A 19,806-nucleotide genomic window follows, 5' to 3' on the forward strand; every position below is an offset into this window, starting at 1 on the left:
CTACATAAATGTAGAAATATGAGCTGTTCAACACGTGTAACTGGAGTTGTGAATATATTTGATGGGTGGTTTTTATGTTTGCTTTCTGCTTGGTGGTGTGATGTCTGCTCATATGATAATGAGTTTTAAATGGAGTAGGGAAAGCAAAATGCAGTTGCAGCTCTGCTGGCACGTAAGTGCTTTTTGCAGCTATTGCTAATGACAGTTTGCAGGAAGAAAGAAGTTGTATTCCTAAAAGTACTGTTGCTCACTGTAAGGCACTTTTTTGTCATGATAATTGCATCAGCAAATTTTTCTTTGCATAAACATGGTCTTCAGATATTTCTTGTGTTCTTGATATTAGACTCCTTTTAACAGAAGATGTAATTTAAAACAATTCCCACTTTTTTATTATTCCTCCCTTTTCAAATGCTTTTCTTTTCAGGTGTCAAGTTATGCCACACTTTTTGCTCAAGCATTGCCACGGGATGCTCACTCAACCCCTTATTACTATGCCAGGCCTCAGACCCTTCCCTTGAATTACCAAGACCGCAATGCTCAGTCTGCTCAGAGTTCCTGCAGCATGGGGAGCAGTGGGATCAGCAGCATCAGCCTGTATGCCCTAAATGGGCCAACTCCAACTCATCAATCACTCATTCCAGGGTAAATTTCACCTTTGATAGGTTTGGAGAAGACTTGCCTTTTTTCTTTTTTTATTTTCTTTCCTCCACCCTCTGCTTTTGTATACCATTGGAAATTCCACTTTAGGTGCAGAGAAACTGAGTTCCTGAGCTGAATAGTTTGGAATATCATATGCTGGCATATGACCGTATGAAGCCATAAATGGCTGCCCAGATTTGTCCATTTTTAATCACTATCTTCTTGTCTCCTAATTTACCTTCCCGCCCCCAAGAGTTGTGAAGCAAACACAAAATCACAAGATGCATTTTCAGAAAGGACCAAGGCTTCTTTCTTTTTTTGAGTTGAAGACTTTTTTTTTAGTAGAGTGTATTTGACATGAGTTATTAAATTCATATTATGGAATTAGTGCTGACAGAATTGGATTTTATTGCTATTAATAGGCTTTACAATACAAATACAGTAGTAGTGATAAGATGATGTAGTTCAGGATTCTGGAAGTGGAAGCGGAAGCATTATAAAAAGCAGTATTTCATCACTGGACTTTAGGGTAAGAGACTTGAGCTGTTCTGGAATCTTCTTGGAAAAATCCCCTGAGAGGCTATCCTGGAGGAGAGAGGGGCTAAGGAGAGAATAAAATAGGATAATTCTGTTTGAAGGGAGCTACAATGATCTTCTGGTTCAACTGCTGGACTAGAGAGCTGGCTGATATTCAAGGACCATCTCCTGCAAGCTTAAGAAAGAAATGGGTAAGGAGGAATTAAAAGTGGCAGGAGACCTGCATGGAGAAGCAAGTTGTTTCTGACAAAACTCAGTTATAAAAAAAAGCGTACAAAAAATGGAAGCAGGGTCAGGTGCAAAGGAGCATCCAGGGGCAAAGTGACTGCAGTGAAATCCTAACCTAGAGGTTAATCTGTCAAGGTGCATGAAGGGAAACAGCAGATATTTCTGCAACTACATAAGCAGTAAAGGAAGGGGCCCTGTTCAAGGGGCATGGACTAGGTGACAGATGTGGAAAAAGTTGAGGTACTTGTTCCTTGCTTTGCCTTTGTGCTGGTAAAGTCAGTGCAGGACACTGAGACCCTTGGGAAAGTCTTTGTTGCTCAGGAAAGCATGTCCAGACGTGATGGACAAGAAGGGAGGAGACTGGAGTAATCAGCACAGAGTTCAGAAAGGCATGCTTGACCAATCTTACAGCCTTCTGTGATGATACTACTGACTTGGTGAACAAGGGGAAAGTGGTAATTGTTGCTTATTTCAACCTTATTAAGACTTTTAATGCTGTCTACCTGTGACAGCCTTATTGACAGACTTAATAAAATATGGACTAGGTAAGGTGACAGTGAGGTGAACTGAACCTGCTAGACTCAAAAGGATTATGATCAGTGGCACAAAGTCCAGTTGGAACCCAGCCCCTAATGGTATAACCAGAAGCTGCATCCTTTGTCCCACCTGATGGCACAGAGTGAATCTTTGGCAACTTTGCAGATGATACAAAGCTGGGAGGAGTGGTTGTTAAAGGAGGTCATTAACCTGCTTCTCAGAGGGAGCTCAGTGGGCTCCAGAAACAGGCTCAGAGGAGCCTGCTGAAGTTCAAAGTTCTGTACCTGGGAAGGAATAACTCCATGCACCAGTACATACTGGGTGCTGACTGATTTGCAGAAAATGTCCTGTGATTCCTGGTAGACACCAGTTTAAACATGAGTGTGCAATATGTGGTGAAGAAAGCTAAGAGCTTCCTGGGTTGTGTTATGAAGGACATCACCAGGAGGATGAGGCTCAGTACTCATGAGGACACATCTGAAACACTGGGTCCAGTTATAGTACAAAGAAAACATATAGGCAGGCTAGAAGAAGGAGTCTGGAGAAGGAAGCCCAAAACCATTTAAGGGGTTGAAGCATCTGACATATCAGGGGAAGCTGAGTGAGACCTGGAATTATTCAGCCTGGAGAAGAAAGGTCTTGAGATCTTACCTATGTAATGGTATGACAAGGGGCATAGAGAAGACAGAGCTAGACTGCTTTGGGTCAGGGAAAGAACAAGAGGTAACTGGCAAAATTTGTAAGTTGTGAATCACAGTTAATCAAAAGGAAAAAAAAAATCTTATTGCATTAAGATGGGGATGTATGTTTGAGAGTGGGGGCATATAATGAAACACTGAAATGGGTTGTCCAGAGAGGCTGTGTAGTCTCCATGCTTGAAAATATTGAAAACATGACTTGAACAATGCACCAGCTACCCTTTTCTTGTTGATCTGCTTTGATCAGAAGGGTTGTAGGAAGTGATGATCTCCAGAGGTTGCTCCTAGCCTCAGTCATTGTATAATCCTGATACAATATAGCAAGATGTCAGTGAGGTTATTTCTTACATTTTCTTGCTTAAAAATATCAGTAGAACGTACCCTCTTTCTGGCATATTGCTGTTCTGACCTGTTCATACTGTTCCATTTTATTGCAATTTCACAGTGCTCTTTAGTCCTGTAATCTGTGAGCTGAACAACCCAAATTAAAGCTTTCTGTGAGCTTCATTCCTCCTGAACTTCTCTTTATACTTGTTTTTCTTTTTTCTAGAGTTACCTTATTCTGAACAGCCAAAATTTGGTGTTGTATTCTGAGGCCTTACTAACGCTGAACACAGCAGATCTCAGTCTTCAGCACTGGGACTGGTTGTTCTCAGGACAGATGGCCTCCTGAGCTGGTAGACGTGGCCAGGGATCAGAATGGACCCACTCTAATCTAGGGGGGAGAAGTTACTGACCTGCTGACCCACTTAGATACTCACAAGTGTGTGGGACTGGACGGGATTTGTCCTAGAGTGAGGAGGGAGCTGGCAGAAGAGTTTACCAAGTTGCTGTCTGTCATTTAATTAGTCCTGACTAACTGGGAGGTCCTGGATGACTGCAGTTTGGCCAATGCGATATTTTTTCATATTTAATACTTTCTTTATGAGAAGAATTGACAAAGTTTGAGAGGAAGGGAAATTAGAACTTTTCTGGATATTCACTCCCTGATTACATATTCAGGCACTTGATACAAACTACCTGAAAGAGTAGAATAGCTGGGAAGTGAACTTTGTCCTCTTTCTCTATTTTTCTTTAGTTCTTTGACATGTAACTACAGCTTCAGGTAATAACAACAAAAATATTTTAGGATTTTTCACTATGACTATTCTTCTTGTACCTTCACTTTTAACCTATTTCAGCATAATTACACATTTCATCAAAGCTGATCTTTGATATGAAATCATGTATGTCAGACTTCCCTTTTCTACAGGGGCTTTTTTTAAAGTGTAGTCTTAGGAAGAAGTAAATCGTGTATGTGTTCTCTACCCTTTTTTAAGGTTCCTTTATTAAGCCCCCCCTCCCCTCCAGTGAAATATCTGCAAAAAAATTGGGGCATTTTTCAAAAGGTGCATCACTCCACACTGTGTAATGGGTACAGAATCCAAGTTTTTAAAGATGTTTCTTCCTTTTTTTCCTTTTAGACAATCCTATCAGGCTCCAGGTGTTGGAGATTGCCTCCGTCAGCAGCTAGGATCACGTCTTGCATGGACTTTAACTGCAAACCAGCCTTCTTTACAAAGCACTACCTCAAAAGGCTTTTCAAATGCTGTCTCTCGTGGTGTGCCAAGGTCCAGGCGAGAAGGGGATACAAGTGGTGAGCAAAGATATTATTTGTTAATGTTTTTTACAGTTGTTATCTATATCCTCCATTATATTTTAAATTATTTTGGAATGATAGCATGTTGATTTTTTGAAGCGTGTTTTTCTAGAAAAAACACTTAATAGAAGGATAGAAGCAAATATGCAAGACTAGTGTATTTGGCCACAGTATCTTTGGCTGGTTGTTAATTTCTTTTTGCACTGGTTAGTTTGTGATCTGGTCCTCTTAAAAGACTGAGTTCATTCCTGTGTTTGTCATAGTTAAGTGATTGTGACATGTGAGCAATGATCATTCTTCTGATGATCAGAAGATGCTACTGTTTTTACAGTTGAAGAGCTCAATAAGCTGAATTTGTTGAAATACTCATCTGTTTGTGGTTCTCGCAGAACTTGGAAATATGAACAGGAATATAGAGCTCTTAAATCTTTCTTCTTTAGATTAGCATACTGTTTACAGTGGTTGTAGTTAGAACAACTGACATAAAATATTGTCAATAAAATAAAAAATGTATACACTCATGAAATCACAGAATGGTTTGAGTTGGAAGATACCTTAAAGATCATCTTGTTCCAACTCTCCTGCCATGGACAGGGATACCTTCCACTAGACCAGGTTGCTCACAGAGCAATCCAGCCTGTGCTTGAACACTTCCAGGGATGGGGCATCCACAGCTTCTTTGGGCAACATGTTCCAGTGCCTCATCAGCCCTCACAGTAAAGAATTTCTTCCTAAATTCCCAATATTGCTTATTTATATCCATGATGAAGTGCCTGTAAACTTGAAGCTGATACCTAGAGGATCTATTCTGAATTTATACGAGTGTAACTGAGGAATTGTTTAACAGGTGATCTCTGTGGCAACTCTTACTGTAAAAGTAAATTCTGAATAAGTGAGCTGATGGCAGATGTTGTCATCTCATAGCACCGTTATTCTCTGGCAAAGAAAGATAAGAGATGCAGGCCTTTGTTTGTGGTGTTTTGTCTTCATTTGTTTTTAACTTCTATACAAATACATGTGGATATTAAGGAGCTAAAATATAGCCTGTCTGCCAGCCTCTGCATCTTTGAGTAGCAGTGTACAAAGCAATGGCTCATAGATCAGAGTTGTACTGGTGTATCTGAGGGCAACATTTGGCATTTAGAACCTAATTAACAAGACTGTTATATGTGAGAAGATATGTGTGTATATAATATAAATATGTGTTTTATATATGTGGTAGATTTAATATATGCAAAAATAGAAAAAAAAGAAAAAGTAGAAAAAAGCATAGGAAAAAGAAATAGAAAAACATATAAAAGCTAGCACTACCTCTTAATTTATTATACTGTTGGCTATAAAAAGCAATACTTCTTCTGTTGAGTCAGCCAGCAGCTCTGTCTTTGGTTCCTGTGTGGGATGGGTATAAAGACTGACAGTTATCTTAAATGTAGTCACTTGCTGGTATAGAAATAGAAGTAGGACTCCATTCAGAATATAGAAATCTATTGTCAGGAAGATACATTTCTATGAATATTGATTTCCTGGAATTAATTTTTTTATCCTAAAGTTTCTTGCTTTTATTTGAAATTTTCTTAGTGTTACATCTATACACAGAGTATAAAAAGGCACATTGTATGGCTGATGTTAATACTTTTGTATTATTTATCAATTAAAGGAATGTGCACTTGCGTCTTTCACTGTTTTACTACAAGTTCCTAAGAAGGACAATTTACAGTCATGCACATTTTATTGTTATGGGGGAGACTGAGCTTTGAATGGTATCCTGTAGTGAAGACTACTTTTGCTGAAATAAGAGTAGAATTTAATTTTTCTTGGTTTTTTTTATGGGAAAGTGGATTGTTTGAGAGGCAAACTGACAAGAATAAGAGTACTGTCTAAACTGGGAGACACGTGTTGTAGCATCTCAATTTTTGGATACTTGTTGTTAAAACTGTTTAATTCTTGAAATCCTAAATGAATTTACAGAAGCACATGGTGACAGTTTGTTCAGAAAAGGTGGGGATAGTTTCAGTGGCCTACACAGTGTCTTTTTTGATCTTATGTTTTCTTTAAATTCATAAATATCTTACCTCTCTAACACAATCTAACCTCTCACCTCTAGAGGAGGTAAGATCTTGGTCCTCCTGTATTGACTGAACATTAGAGCCAGAAGCAAACTATGTTACAGTAGCAAAAGCATTACGGAATCAGAGATATATTTCTCTTCAGAAGCAGCATTTGCGCTTAAATATTTTCTAGCTCCATGGCTGTTATGCAGTCTGATTTGTTCAGTCTTCTCACTGAGCAGTGGCACGTGTAATTGAAAGCCATTATGAAACAAGCAGCTTCCCTTCTGGATTAACTGTTCTTTTCCTAGGTGAATGTAGAAGAGGTTATTCTGTAATTCTCAACTTCAAGTGTTTGTTCAAAGAAAGATAAAGTTACTGTGGTGCTTGCCTCCAAACTTGCACTGGTGTTAAATCAGAAGAGATAACAAGTTTAAGAACTGGCTGATGAGTCACTTAAAATAGGACATGGCCTATGCCATACAAAGCTGACTGCTCTGAGAGAACGCACAGGTAGCATTAGAGGCAGGTAAAGGCAATCATGGGCTTTCTTGTCAGACTAAGAGGACCTAAAATATTTCTTTACAGGTGACAAGCACAGGCTTTTATAATTTTTCTAGTTATGTTTTTTTTTGGCTATGCTTCTAAATAGCTCTTCAAAGTTGTAATCAAAACTAATTAACAAATCTAAATACTTGTTTTGTTTTTGTTTTTTTCTTTTCTAGGTTCCGTTGAAATAACGGAAGCAAATCTTGTAAGAGATGTTTTATATGTCTTCCAGGGAATAGATGGCAAAAACATCAAAATGTGCAACTCTGAAAATTGCTATAAAGTGGAGGGAAAGGTACTGTATGGTGGCTTGTATTTCATATGTGAGCAGAGAAATATATAGGGGAAAAATGGCTGTGAGAAACATGTAAAAAAGTTAAAATGTTATTACGAGTTTATATTCCCTCTACCAGCTGTTTTGTTTTGTGCTTTTTTTGCTTTTTTATTTTGTTTTGGGGGATTCTTTTGTTAATACAACAGTGTAATTTCAACAGTAGTTGTTGAAAGTCGATTGGGTAGATTAGATACCAGAAAGAAAATGTAGCTTTTCACAAGATGTGAATAGCCTCCCAGCTCTTAATCCAGTAGGACTTGTAAGTTATGGCTTTGAGGACTTCTTTCAACATTTCTCCTCTCCAGTGTATAGGAATTAATATAAAGCAGATGCAAGCATTTGACTGCATTATTATTGAATTAAATTTAACAGCTTGAGATATGGAAGGGGTGCTAGCCACTTGATGTTATGGACTTGATTATAAGTGATCAGATGCAGATTATCTAGGGAAGAAAGGACTGGTGATGGAACTGAAGAAAGGCCTGATGTGAATTAGAATGAAGATATCAAATAGGGGGCAAAAGAATAGAAGAGATGCCTGAGAGACTTTGCTTTAAGGTGATGAGATGTTAAGCCTATCTGCAATTCAAAAAAAACCCAAGAGTGTGATTGGGTCAGCTGAGCAAAAATGGCTGTGGTTGCTTTAGCATCTTCACATTCAGCATTTAGACAGTACACCTTCAGAGTTCAGTTTCTACTAATTGGTTTTCATGTTCTTGTTCAGATGGAAAGACAATGCTTTCAATTTTTACCTATATTAAAAACTTTCTACTATGACAATATTACTATATTATGTTACTATGTAATACTACTTCCTACTATGTCAATATAGTCCTTAAATTGCAGGGAAATTACTTTTGGGCCATTTCATGTGTCAAGAACATGGTAGACAGGTCTTATGTTACACCTGAACTAAATTCCCTTTTTCCTTCATAATAGTAGCAAAAAGTGAAGTGTATAGTTGTTCACCATTACTTTATAATGACATTTATGGCTGCTTAATGGAGGGATAAATAGAAAAATTTAACTCGTTAAATAAGTTAAATCTTATTAATTAACAGGTTCTTAATAAACATTTACCTGTAGATGATGCAAAGTTTGTAATTCCTCAACACCTTCACTGAGGAAATTTTATTTCATATACGAGTTTGCATATAGCAAAAGAAGGGTCACATAATACATTTTTCTAGAGGAATGCGAAGAAAACTTAGCGATACAAAATTGGCAATGGGTTTCATTGGTTTTCTGTGTAGCTTTCATATTGAATAGGCTGGTTTGAGGTCAGAAGCTGTTTTACTTGGAACTTGTAATTTAGGGAGTTTAATTACTGACCACAAGCCATCTGAATAATCTTTGCCTGAGACATTTGTCTTCAGTTATTTTTGTGAAGTCAGTAATTTTCCATTTTTCCTTATTTGTACTTGGTCTGAGCCACCAGACCCAGTGAAGATGACATTATCTGAGTCACCAGAGCTGCAGCTGGAACTTGTGCTGACAAACGAGGACCAAGATCATACCTCCTCTAGTTGTATTGACTGCATATTGGGCAAAATAATCAAAGCATGTAGTTCTCCCTCAGCTGACAATCTCATTATACACAGTCTGGGTTGTTGGGCTTTTTCCCAGAATGAAACACACTTTCTAAGGTGCTATTCTTGCTGAAATGTTTCCTAATCCTAGTGTTAATATTTGGTCTGGTGGTGACATTCAGCACTGTGTAAGGTAGCAGCTTCTGATTTGATCTAAGACATACAAATGTAATAACACCCAGCTAATTTTGCTTGTTGCTCGTTTAATTCCAGCGGATGTGTGCTGTGCTCAGTGTTTGCCAAGTACTCTGTACTTGCAGAATTCTAAATAGTTCTTATGTCATCTCTTTGGTTTTAGCTGCGAGCAGGATTTCTATGTCCAATTATGCTTGATTGGGCTCGAATTTACCCTACAGAAGTTGTTCAAGAAGTTAAAGCTGTACCTCTGTTGGTAAACAAGAGGGCTAGAGACTGAACTCTGGTCTTACAACCAAATGCTCCAGCCTGGTTCAAGCCCACACTGGTGTGGATAACACATTCTGACACTAATTATTATCTTGGAGAATGCCTGCACTGTTAACTAAAAGGTTTATTGAAGTAGATAGCTTTCTAGTTCTTTGGCAGCTTAACTTCCTAGAACAATTCTTTGCTTTGGTTTTGACTGTTCCAGCTGGCTGTCAAAGTTAAAATTGTCTGTAGAGGTGGGATAGACCCAGTTTCTGTGGGCAGAAGTCAGTCTCTGCCTCGTGGTCTATGTTATCATTCAGATTGTTTGGGGTGTTTTATCAATAAAATTTTGAGTACGTGATGATGGTGTTCTTGAGTAATATGGTGAAATGTGGAAAAAGAAAATCTCAAGTAGGAAGTGTCTTATCTTGGTAATTTAGAGGAAGAAATGTGCTGATTCAGATTAAAATAGTGGTAGCTAAATAGGATGTTGGGACTAAGACAGGCTTGCAAGGTGAGTGAGATACTAGAAACAGACTAGAGGAGTTCAGAAGGACACATGATTAAATAACTTATAAAAACTGGACTTAACCTTGGAAGTTGGGTTCTGCAAGTTTCTGTTCCTGATGCCTAGTCAGGTGTAATTTATTTTCAATTATAGATTTCTTTCACATGTAGCAATAACTAATTATTTTGTCAAAGCTTTTTCATTAGTTTCAGTCATTAACACCTCTGCTACAACTCTCATATTTTCAGTCTTGCTGATTGTCAGGATAAGATAAAGTCTGATATTACAACATAAAATGCAGATTTCTTCCCTTCTGAAGATCATTTTGTTATTGGCATAATTGCTAATGTAAAAAGAGTGTGTGAATACTTTTACAGTAAAATTTCCAAAAGAGAAGGTCTTAAAGTTGCCAGTAGTTTATTGCTGCTGCCTTTTCAACACATGTGTATAAATATAATCCTAATTATATAGTTGTCAGCTTTTTTTCAGTATCTGTACTGTAGAATATAAAATGAATCATTTCTCAGACTGGCTGTTTTTTATGAGAAAGAGGGACATTTGTGAAGAAACCAGTATTGGCATGGCAGATTTGACTTAATTGGAAACTCGTTTCTGTTAACTTTATAGGTGAGCTTGTCCAAATCTCTCCGAGATACTACAAGTAGACTTGCAGAGTTGGGGTGGCTACATAACAAAATAAGAAAGTACACAGACCAGAGGAGTTTGGATCGTGCATTTGGACTTGTGGGACAGGTGGGTCAGCTAGAAAAAACAATCTAACTACTGTATTTGGTCTTGTTTGGCTAAGAAATTACTGAATAAATGCAGTGCTAGAATGATGCATTAAATTGGGAGCTTGAATCATTCATCGTTTGATTTACTCCTTCTGTGGATGCTGCATTCGATATGGGTCATAGTCAGAAAGCAAGGAAAAGGCATTTGCTCTTTCTGGTCTTAAGAATTTGCTCCTGTAGCTGGAAATGCTTATAAATTCCATTTCTTAATCTTCCTTTTTAAAAAAACCCCAATATTTTAAAATTATTCATGCATGTTCATAAACAAAAACATTTCTTAAATGAGATGATGTCATTCCTGAGCTAATTAATCACCAATTCAGTTGTTAGCAGCCTGTGCAGGAGACATTCTTGTCAGCTATTGTTGATGTTCATGTGTTAGTACTGCACTAGCTTACATAAAATGCAAATAGTCCATTATCTTCTGCCCTTTGTTTTGAATACAGCATCAAAAGAATATTAATTTTTGTTTTTATAGGTTTCATCATCATGATTTATAGTCTACAGTAACTTCACTGCTGCTGTAATACCCAAAACCACATTTACTGCTAAGACATTCCCGTTTCCTCTCACTTGCTCCCTCTGTAAAACTGGATATTATCCCTTCTGAGTCGACAGAAATGTTATCCTTGCCTCTAGCCATAACATCCTACTTAATCTGCCAAGAAATTGAAGTGCTTCTCCCTTCAATCTAATTTTTCTTAAGAGGTCAGTAGAGACACTGTAGTGCTTCCTACTTTTCTGATGTTTTATTCTGTTCCATTCTGTCTCTTATTCTAAGTAAGCTTTCTAGTTACATATAAATAATTATTTTTCTACTGATCCAATGCTGATTTCCATGTTTTATATGGTAGTGCTACTGTGTATGCATTTTCTTTGGACTCTCCCCCTTATATCTGGGTGAAGTTTTATTCTTTATCTAGCAGTTTCCTGCCTGTACTTATTTTTACTCTCTCTGGCTCTAATCTTCTAGTTTACAGAAAGGGGAGAATTCAAATTCTTCAGTGAATTTAAATGTGCAGTGTCTTGGCTTCCATATGCAGGTTTCAGGTCCTATGCAGAAGGCTGTGCAGTTAATTTACCTGAATCTGCATACCTCTAATACTGCTAATTTTGCTTGAGGCAAGCACTTGTGTATATTTCTAAGACATAAGCGTACAAATAAAAACTTATATTCTACTCTTGCTGTCAGTATCAGGGTACAGAGAATATGCCTTCATGTTCTTCTTAGCTTTTATAGCTGAGAATTTCAGGTGCTGCACACTGTGCATTAAGGAATTTTGCACAACAGTGTATATTGTTATAAAACGTCTTTCAGAACTTAATATTCTGAAAGACTGATTGTGTAAACCCCAGTTTAAATCAGGTGGAGAATAAGATATCTGTCACCTTGATTATTATGATTCTGGTGGTTTTACCACACAATGTCAGGTATTGGCACTAGAAGTAGAGGTATAACAATATATTACACTGTATATTTTCCTACCTTTGCTGACTAATATCTAAGTTTTACTTTGTCCTCAGAAAATAAAAAAAATAGTCAGTAGTTAACTATAATTTAGCTTGTATTTTGGCATTTTGCCCATTTAGATCCAGTTGAGCTAGTGGGCATTTTAATTTTTTTCTCTTGAACAAGTATTCTGTTTCCTTCCTCGATTCTCTTTTGCAGCAGACTAAATCAGAATTCTAGGATAATGTCCAGTTTTTCTGTAACAGTTTGGGAAGCAAAGTCTGTGGTTTGTGAGGCAGGAATTGGTACTGGATGTCAATTTTAATTTGTAAAGCTTCTCTGAAAAATTGGTGACCTGTTAGATTCTAAATCCTTTTGGCTACTAAATCATTAAAGTCACTGATTACTGCACTTTCTTTTTGAGCAGAACAGTATCTTTGATTGTTTTCTTGGAGGCTCTGCTCTTCCCTCTATCTTGGCAAGTGCCACTTTAATAGGTTCAATAATTTACTGGAGAAGCAAGTGAGAAGAAATGAAAAGTGGAGTTACACATAAAGGGATTTCTTTTTTGCCCTTCAGTATCCTCTGGAATAAAATTAATGTCAAATTTCTTTGCAATTTACAATGTTGAGTTGAAGAAAGGAAGCTCCTTTCCCTAAAAAGGATACAATGGCAAGATTAATGACTTTTTTTTTCCTAGGCTTCTTAGCTGCTTAGTGGGAAAGAAGATTTATTTTCTCCTTGTTCTTCTAGAAGTTATTTCTGCCTTTTACATACTTTAGTGAATAAATACTTGACTTCAGGTTCTTGGGTTCTATGACGTTTTCCTTATTTTTTCCAAAATATTTTGACTGTAATTTTAAAAGGTCTTGAAGGGAAAATCCTGGGAAAGTTCTCATTAAAAAAAAAAAAAATCTGTCGAAATAGATATCAAATTCATTAGCTGAGAATTGGTTAGAAATTTGTGTGTGTGCATGAGAGTATTCTTCCAAGAAACCAAACAAATAAAAAACTTTGGACACTTTATGGGGGATTTTAAAGTATTTTTCACTGAGTCCCAAATTAATGAGCTGTATTTTGAGTTCTGCTTTGAAAAATGAGTTGCAGTCATTTTTTTAGTCTGTATGTTAGGCTAAGACCATTACAAAAGTAAAGCAAGGCCTCCCCCAAACCCTAAACTGTGGAAAATATCTATCACTAAACAAGTATTATTTTAGGAATTGTTTTAAAAATCGATCTTGATTTTTAAAAAACTTAAAGTAGCTGTGATTAGAATTACAAAGGAGAGTTTTCTGAAGATAGACCTTGTGTTGTTCTTTTCTTCCATGTCAAGTGAAGAATCCTATATAACTATGGATTGATAGAAGGTCAAAAATTTAGAGTACTTAATCTGGCAGCACTTATTGGGATCATTTTTTTTGAGCATTGTATTTTCTCATTCATGTCATATAGTCCATACTGTAAATATAATGATATTTGCCTAACTTCTATGTTCTGTTGTTAGAGGCCTTCCTGAAATTTAAACTCTGTTACTTCAGTGCATACTGTATCTTACATGATTATTTAAAAAAAAATCTTCAACTGGGTCATGCTATAATTTGTATATCCCTGTGCTAATTATTAATGCCATTACTGAGATGATGTATCTGCTTGAAGAGTTACACTTGCCATAGTTTAACTTGTTGATGGAGTTAAGGTAGCAAGTTGAGTTAAGAAACAAGGTCACTTGATAATGTGTATCAAGTCTTGGAAAAGGTATATGCAGCTCTTAGAGGAGGACTTACACTTTGGCCATTTCTCTAAGAGTTGGCTTTTATGCTGAAACTTGCAGAAAGATTCCCTTAAGGAAATTTCTGACTATGTTGGAAGTGTGGTGATAGAATTAAATCAGAAAGACTTCTCCTGATTACTTTTCCTTTTTTTCTTCTTCTCTTTCTCTTACAGAGTTTTTGTGCAGCCTTACATCAGGAACTTAAAGAATACTACAGACTTCTGTCTGTTTTACATTCTCAGGTAAGTTAAGTGGTATGTATTGAACTTCACTATTTTGTTCTACCTTATTTAAATATCTCCTAAAAAGATAATACCTACCTATTCTGTTAGAATGTAAAGGATGTGCAGCAGGTTCTGTTCACAATGAACACAATTCTCTGTACATTTCTTACTCTTTAAGTGTTTGTGCCCTTGGATATTTTTCTCTTAAGTATTCACTGGTTTTTATGTGTTATGTAAGGAATACAATGTGTATTTCTAAGTCTCTGTCCCTGTTTTGCATCCTTTTTGTCAGTTTCATCTTGCATAATATCTTTATCATTCAAATCCCAAACCAAGTCACACGTCCTTAAGGGGAGAAAAAAACAATCTGTATTTCCAGCATGATTCAGCAGCTAGTAATAAGTTCCAACGTTTTTTCTGTGTGGGGCAATTTGTGCATTTTTCTTGTCCCTTTGTTTTCTGAGAGTAAAGACTTATGTTCTGCAGATGTTTCAGTGTTTTACTATTTTTCTGTAACATACAGACCAACTCAGTGCTGATAATTTTGCAGTTCTTTCATAAATGTTTGTAGGTATGTGCATCTAGATGCTGTCTCTAAAATAAAAATGAAATAAACATTATTCTTCTGCTTGCCTTTTTTTTAAAGGTGTTTTTCAAGGGGTTCATTACTTGTAATGGTGAAAAAATTATTCTGAGAATTGACCTAAAGTTAAATTATACTGCCTTTTAAAATTCTAACTTTAATAAAATCTTTATAGTTTGTCATAGACTTTTGTTAATGTTTTCAAAGCATCTGTTCCATTTAACTAACTTGTAGTTCTTGAACATTCTTGACTTTTGGAATGCCTGTTACCTATACTTTTTGCTTGTTTTTCCTGGCTATTATCCAGTTATTCCTTTTGTAATTACTTCTTGCTCTGTCCAAAATGTGTTTTCTCTCTTGGTTTACTGAAGCTTTGATTTATTCTATCTTCTAAAACTTCTTTACAATGAAAATACTCAACTACTTTGAAATGTAGTTTTGTCTACCTTTCCTGCTCCACCAAACCTTTCAAAAGAAGAGATGAGGAGGGTGGGAGGGAAAGCCTGTAAGGAGAAAATGCAAGTTCTAGGGCTACTTATTTTCAAACTGCATTTGCCTTTGTGGTGGGTTGACCCTGGGCAGCAGCCAGGCACTCCCCCAGCCTCTTGCTCCCCTGTCTCTTGAGGAACGGGGAGAAAATAGAAGGAAGAAAAAAAGACAAGTCAATCAAGTTAGTGACAGTTTAAAAGGGAAAGCAAAAGCCGTGCGTGCAAGCGAAGCAAAGCAGGGAATTCATTCACTACTCTCCATCAGCAGGCAGATGGCCAGCTGCTTCTGGCACGCAGGGCCTCAGGACACTTAACACTTGCTTGGGAAAACAGACTCCATCACCACAAATGTTCCTATTTCCTTCTCCTTTCCCTGAGAAAGCTTTTTGTCCTCTATAAGCTTGGAAATGGCTTTCCAGGGTTAATTGCTATCCCAAGGAATGAAGTGAGTCTCACTGGTGTGTAGTTTTATGGCGTCTTCTTGAAGAGGTGAGTGACATTTGCTTTTGTAGGGTCGTCAGAAACCTTCTCTAATTGCTGTGTTGCAAAAGTAATGGAGAGTGGCCTTGCAGTGACATTGGCCAGCTCCTTCCCTCAACACTTATTGGTGCATCCCATAAGGTCCCATAGGTTAAGCAGATCTCATTTGTTTGGTGTACCTTAGCCTGATCCTTCTGAACTCAGTTGTCCTTGTTCCCGACTTCTTATCTCGACAGCTGGTGTCTCCAGCAGCAAATCTTAACGAAGTAGCAAGGCAAAAAAGGCATTAAGTACCTCAGCATTTTCCGTTTTTCCTGTCATCCCTCACCTAGCATCATTCAGTAGTTGGACACACATTTGCTGTTCTTGTTGTTGCTTTCCATGTTCCTTGCCTGATTCATATTCAGTGTTAGAGTTCGTGAGTGCATTGAGCATGTTGATTAAATGCATTTTCATAGGGAACAGTCGATACAGTGTTGGCAATGCTTTGCTGCTGCAGCAGCAGACTGGAGTTTTTGGGGAATCTAGGTTCCTCAGTACCTAACTGAAGGGGTTCCCAGAGTCGTGTTATGCTTGGATTTTCAGAAGCTCCTGGCAACATTCCTTCCTAAAGACACGAAAGAAAGGAAGGAGATCCAGCAGTGGAGGAGAGATTCTTTTGTGACTTGAAAGATGGAAGGGCTTGAAGGTCACACTACAGAATGGACAAAAAACCTGTACCTTTTAGCTTCTTGAAAACATGTAGAAAATTGACTTGAAATTGAGTGTATGTGGCACTCGTAGATTGAGGATATTGTACAGGCTGACAGCTTAGGAGTTGTTAACTGCAATGCTAGAGAGCAGTACGGGAATAGAACAACAAGAGTCTTGTCAAAGGGTTCTATACTCTTTGTAACTTTTTGTTATGTCTTCAGAGATTCCCCTGAGCATGTTTCTGCCCTTGAATGAGTAATCCTGAGCATACTGTCTACTATTCCATAAGCGTCTCTGGTCTTTTTCTTGCAGGTTGTTTTCACATTGTCAGCCCATTTAAAAATGCAGTTCCGTGATGAAGATGTACCATGTCTTCCCTAAAGCCAAAGGGTGGCTCATGTATCTTTTATCATTGCTGATTTCCAAAAACAGCAAAGAAAAATCCCAGACATGGACCCAGGAGCATTCAGAAGCGAATGAATTTAACTGGCTCTAAGCTGAACTTAATGTGGATAACACTAGTCTTAAATTTAACTAGTATGTTACATTTGGCTAAAAAAATGTGCTAGATGGGAAAGCACAGAGTGGGTTGGCTGTCATATACCAGAAACAGCATCTTTTTAAGAGATTGTCTCCTTGTACTACTCCAGGAACTTGCTTCTGTATTCTTAAGTTGTGTTCTTGTCCTGCTTATTCCATCTCTACTTTTATAAGCTTTGCATTTGCCCCTTGGATGCAAATGCTTGGCTTTTATTTTCCATGGTGTTGGAAAATTCATGGTAGTCACATTATGATAGAGTTTCCTTATTGTAGTTTTTCAAGTTTGGTGTTTTTCTTTCATCATAGCAATTCCTTAATCTCACTATAAGGCTAATTTAAGTTCTGATGGCTTCTGGAAGAAGGTACTGAATGGAGTTTGTCCCATATTGTACTAAATTAAGCTGCATGTGCAGTAATAAAGAGTTTATCTCCTACTTTTTAGGAGATAAAAGTTTATCAGCCTGCCTTTCCTTTAGATGTTTTTCTTTACTCTTTTTTGAGTATCTCTTCTGGTTTTTCAGGATCTCTTCTCTCTTTTCCTTTGCTCTTCTCTCTTTTCAGGACTATTACCTTGCTGTCTTTAACTTTGTTGATCTTTGCTTTGTCTGACTTATTTCACTTATGCTTGTCTCTGTTCTTTCACCTCAAGTCTCTGTTTCCCCTAAAAGTTGACTCTCAGGTTTTGGCCCAGTGATTTGATGAGAGAATACATAACACTGGGTATTTCAAGTATATTAGTAAAAATCTGACTTCAGAAATTTCGAAACCTGAGTTCTGCTTCAGTTTTCTTCTTTGACATGTCTTTCTGTTTCTAACTTGGTCAGTTGCAACTGGAAGATGATCAGGGTGTGAATTTGGGACTTGAGAGCAGTTTAACACTTCGCCGTCTTCTAGTCTGGACCTACGACCCCAAAATAAGGTTAAAGACTCTTGCAGCACTTGTTGATCACTGTCAAGGTCTGTTTAAGAGTAATTTAATATTTCTGTGGATGTTATATAACTTTGAGTAGTTGTGCATGCTAGAGGTTGGTATCAGTAATATTAGTGCTTGTTTGGACTTTTTTCTTAGAAAAGTAGGTAGTTCAGATTCTCCCTCTTTCAGTTTAAACAAAGCATGACAAATTATAGTGTTGTGTTGATACATTCAGACTTCTTACTTTTTTAAAACTAGAACGTGCTCCAAAAATTCAATTTTAAGCATGCACTTTTCATGCTATTTTCAGTTACTCAATCATCTTTCAGAGAATGGTACACTGAAAAAGCCCTACTAATATGTTATGGAATGGTTGGCTTAGTTTCTTCCCTATGTATGAGTATTATGCAGTTTCTCTATATATGATGGCATAGAGGAGTTATTAGCAACTTGTCTTCAGAGTCATGTGAAACAACAAAACTTTGCAAATCTGCAAATACCGTGATTCTATTGGCAATCCACAAGAAGATGTGGGGGAGAATCATGTTGGAGTTTACTGGAACCTTGGCCAGCAGCTGACTAAACTGACCAGTAACTGGTGCTTCTCCCTAATGGTACTTCAGGTTTATGAGATTATAGCCCTTTAGAAAGAGCATCTTAGTCAATAAAAGCCTAAAATACTTGCATTACCTTGATTATTGGAATTAGTAGCAATTTTTTAAAAAAATGGACTTTACTTTTAAGACATTCATGAAAATTTTGAGTTCCATGGCCTCTGCTGCAAGGAAGTGGTAAGCTGTGGAGGATGGCAGCAAAATCAAATACTCAGTCTATTTTTTGACTTTTTTTTTAACTGCCTCTTACTTTTCAATTGCAAGAAGACAGGACATATTATCTAACGGGGCTATGGGGATGACTATAACCAAGAAACAGGAAAGCTGTGTTTGTGTGCATTTATGCACACAGAATATCTGAGAGTGTCAAGTACAAGAGAGAAGGAAAGCATTCTAAGCCTCCTTTAATGCTTCTTTGGAAGCATAACATCAACCTCTGTGTTTTGCATTCTTCTAACCTACTATAAAGTAGACAGAGAACTCTGCTTAATGCTTTAGTGAGATTAATAATTCACGCCTTAAAACCTAGGAATTCCCTGTTAGCAATTAAAAAAATCTACTTTTGCTATGTTTTAGAATTGCTTTTTAGCAAGCTCAATGTGACACATGGGTAGCTAAAATCAATGGCTGCTAAATTTAAGTGAGGTGCATATATGTATGGTCTTCCTTCAAATGTTTCTGTTCCTCTCCCTTTCTTCTTACAGGGAGAAAAGGTGGTGAACTAGCCTCAGCAGTTCATGCCTATACTAAAACAGGAGACCCCTACATGAGATCTCTGGTTCAGCATATTCTTGGCCTGGTATCCCATCCTGTACTGAACTTCCTTTATCGCTGGATTTATGATGGAGAGCTGGAGGATACATACCATGAGGTAATGTATGTGCTACAGCAAATACTTCATCTCTTTGCTTTGTGGTGTGATAGTCTGTGAGAAGCTCAGAGGACAATCTGAAGAGTAGAGTGTGATGAAAATGTATAACGTGAATAAGCAATATATACAATAACAACCTGAAGTATCACTCTCCATGAATTTGATATCTGTAGGTTGCAATGTGTTGTCTTCAACAAATCATATGCTGGGTCTGATTAGTAGAGTCAGAATGGTGTACTGACAGTAGGTCCTTGTTTCTGAAGACAAAACAATTCCTTTATATCTTTTCTTGCCTACTGTAACAACAGTAATGTATGCAGAGTTCTTTGTAACTATTCAGAATGCAAGCCTTGTATTTGGAATGAAGCTCGGAATATTTTTTTCTGACTGTGAAGTGTTATCTGATAACTAAGTTCAGTCTGTCAAACTGGGTAGAAGAGGTTTATGGTTCCAGAATACAAACTCTGCCAAGTCATTTGTTGTGACTTCTGTAACATCAAGTTCCAGTAATTGTCCTTTTTCTTCTTGGAAATATTTTTATGCTTTTCTAAATTCCTCAACTCTTTCCTGCTTCCAATCAGTACCGTCTTTAAGTGATTCAATTTTCTAATTTTTTTTATTTGCTCCAAGAAGCCAAAGAATACTTTTTTTAAATTACTTGTGTGCTTCAGAGACAAATCTGAGTAATTTTA

At 37.2% G+C, this 19,806-nt stretch overlaps 1 protein-coding gene across 1 annotated transcript in view; it reads left to right on the forward strand.

Moving 5' to 3' along the window:
- TUBGCP3 (tubulin gamma complex component 3) overlaps window positions 1-19,806 on the forward strand; it is a 48,895-nt gene that overhangs the window by 15,531 nt on the left and 13,558 nt on the right. The window contains exons 5-11 of the mRNA XM_014883222.2: window positions 425-642; window positions 4,103-4,275; window positions 7,052-7,170; window positions 10,321-10,446; window positions 13,882-13,950; window positions 17,541-17,673; window positions 18,948-19,114. Of these exons, the coding sequence (XP_014738708.2) occupies window positions 425-642; window positions 4,103-4,275; window positions 7,052-7,170; window positions 10,321-10,446; window positions 13,882-13,950; window positions 17,541-17,673; window positions 18,948-19,114 (1,005 nt within the window). The remainder of the gene's footprint in view (window positions 1-424; window positions 643-4,102; window positions 4,276-7,051; window positions 7,171-10,320; window positions 10,447-13,881; window positions 13,951-17,540; window positions 17,674-18,947; window positions 19,115-19,806) is intronic.

This window comes from Sturnus vulgaris, chromosome 2 (assembly GCF_052056855.1).
Source record: "Sturnus vulgaris isolate bStuVul1 chromosome 2, bStuVul1.hap1, whole genome shotgun sequence".
NCBI classification, from domain to species: domain Eukaryota; kingdom Metazoa; phylum Chordata; class Aves; order Passeriformes; family Sturnidae; genus Sturnus; species Sturnus vulgaris.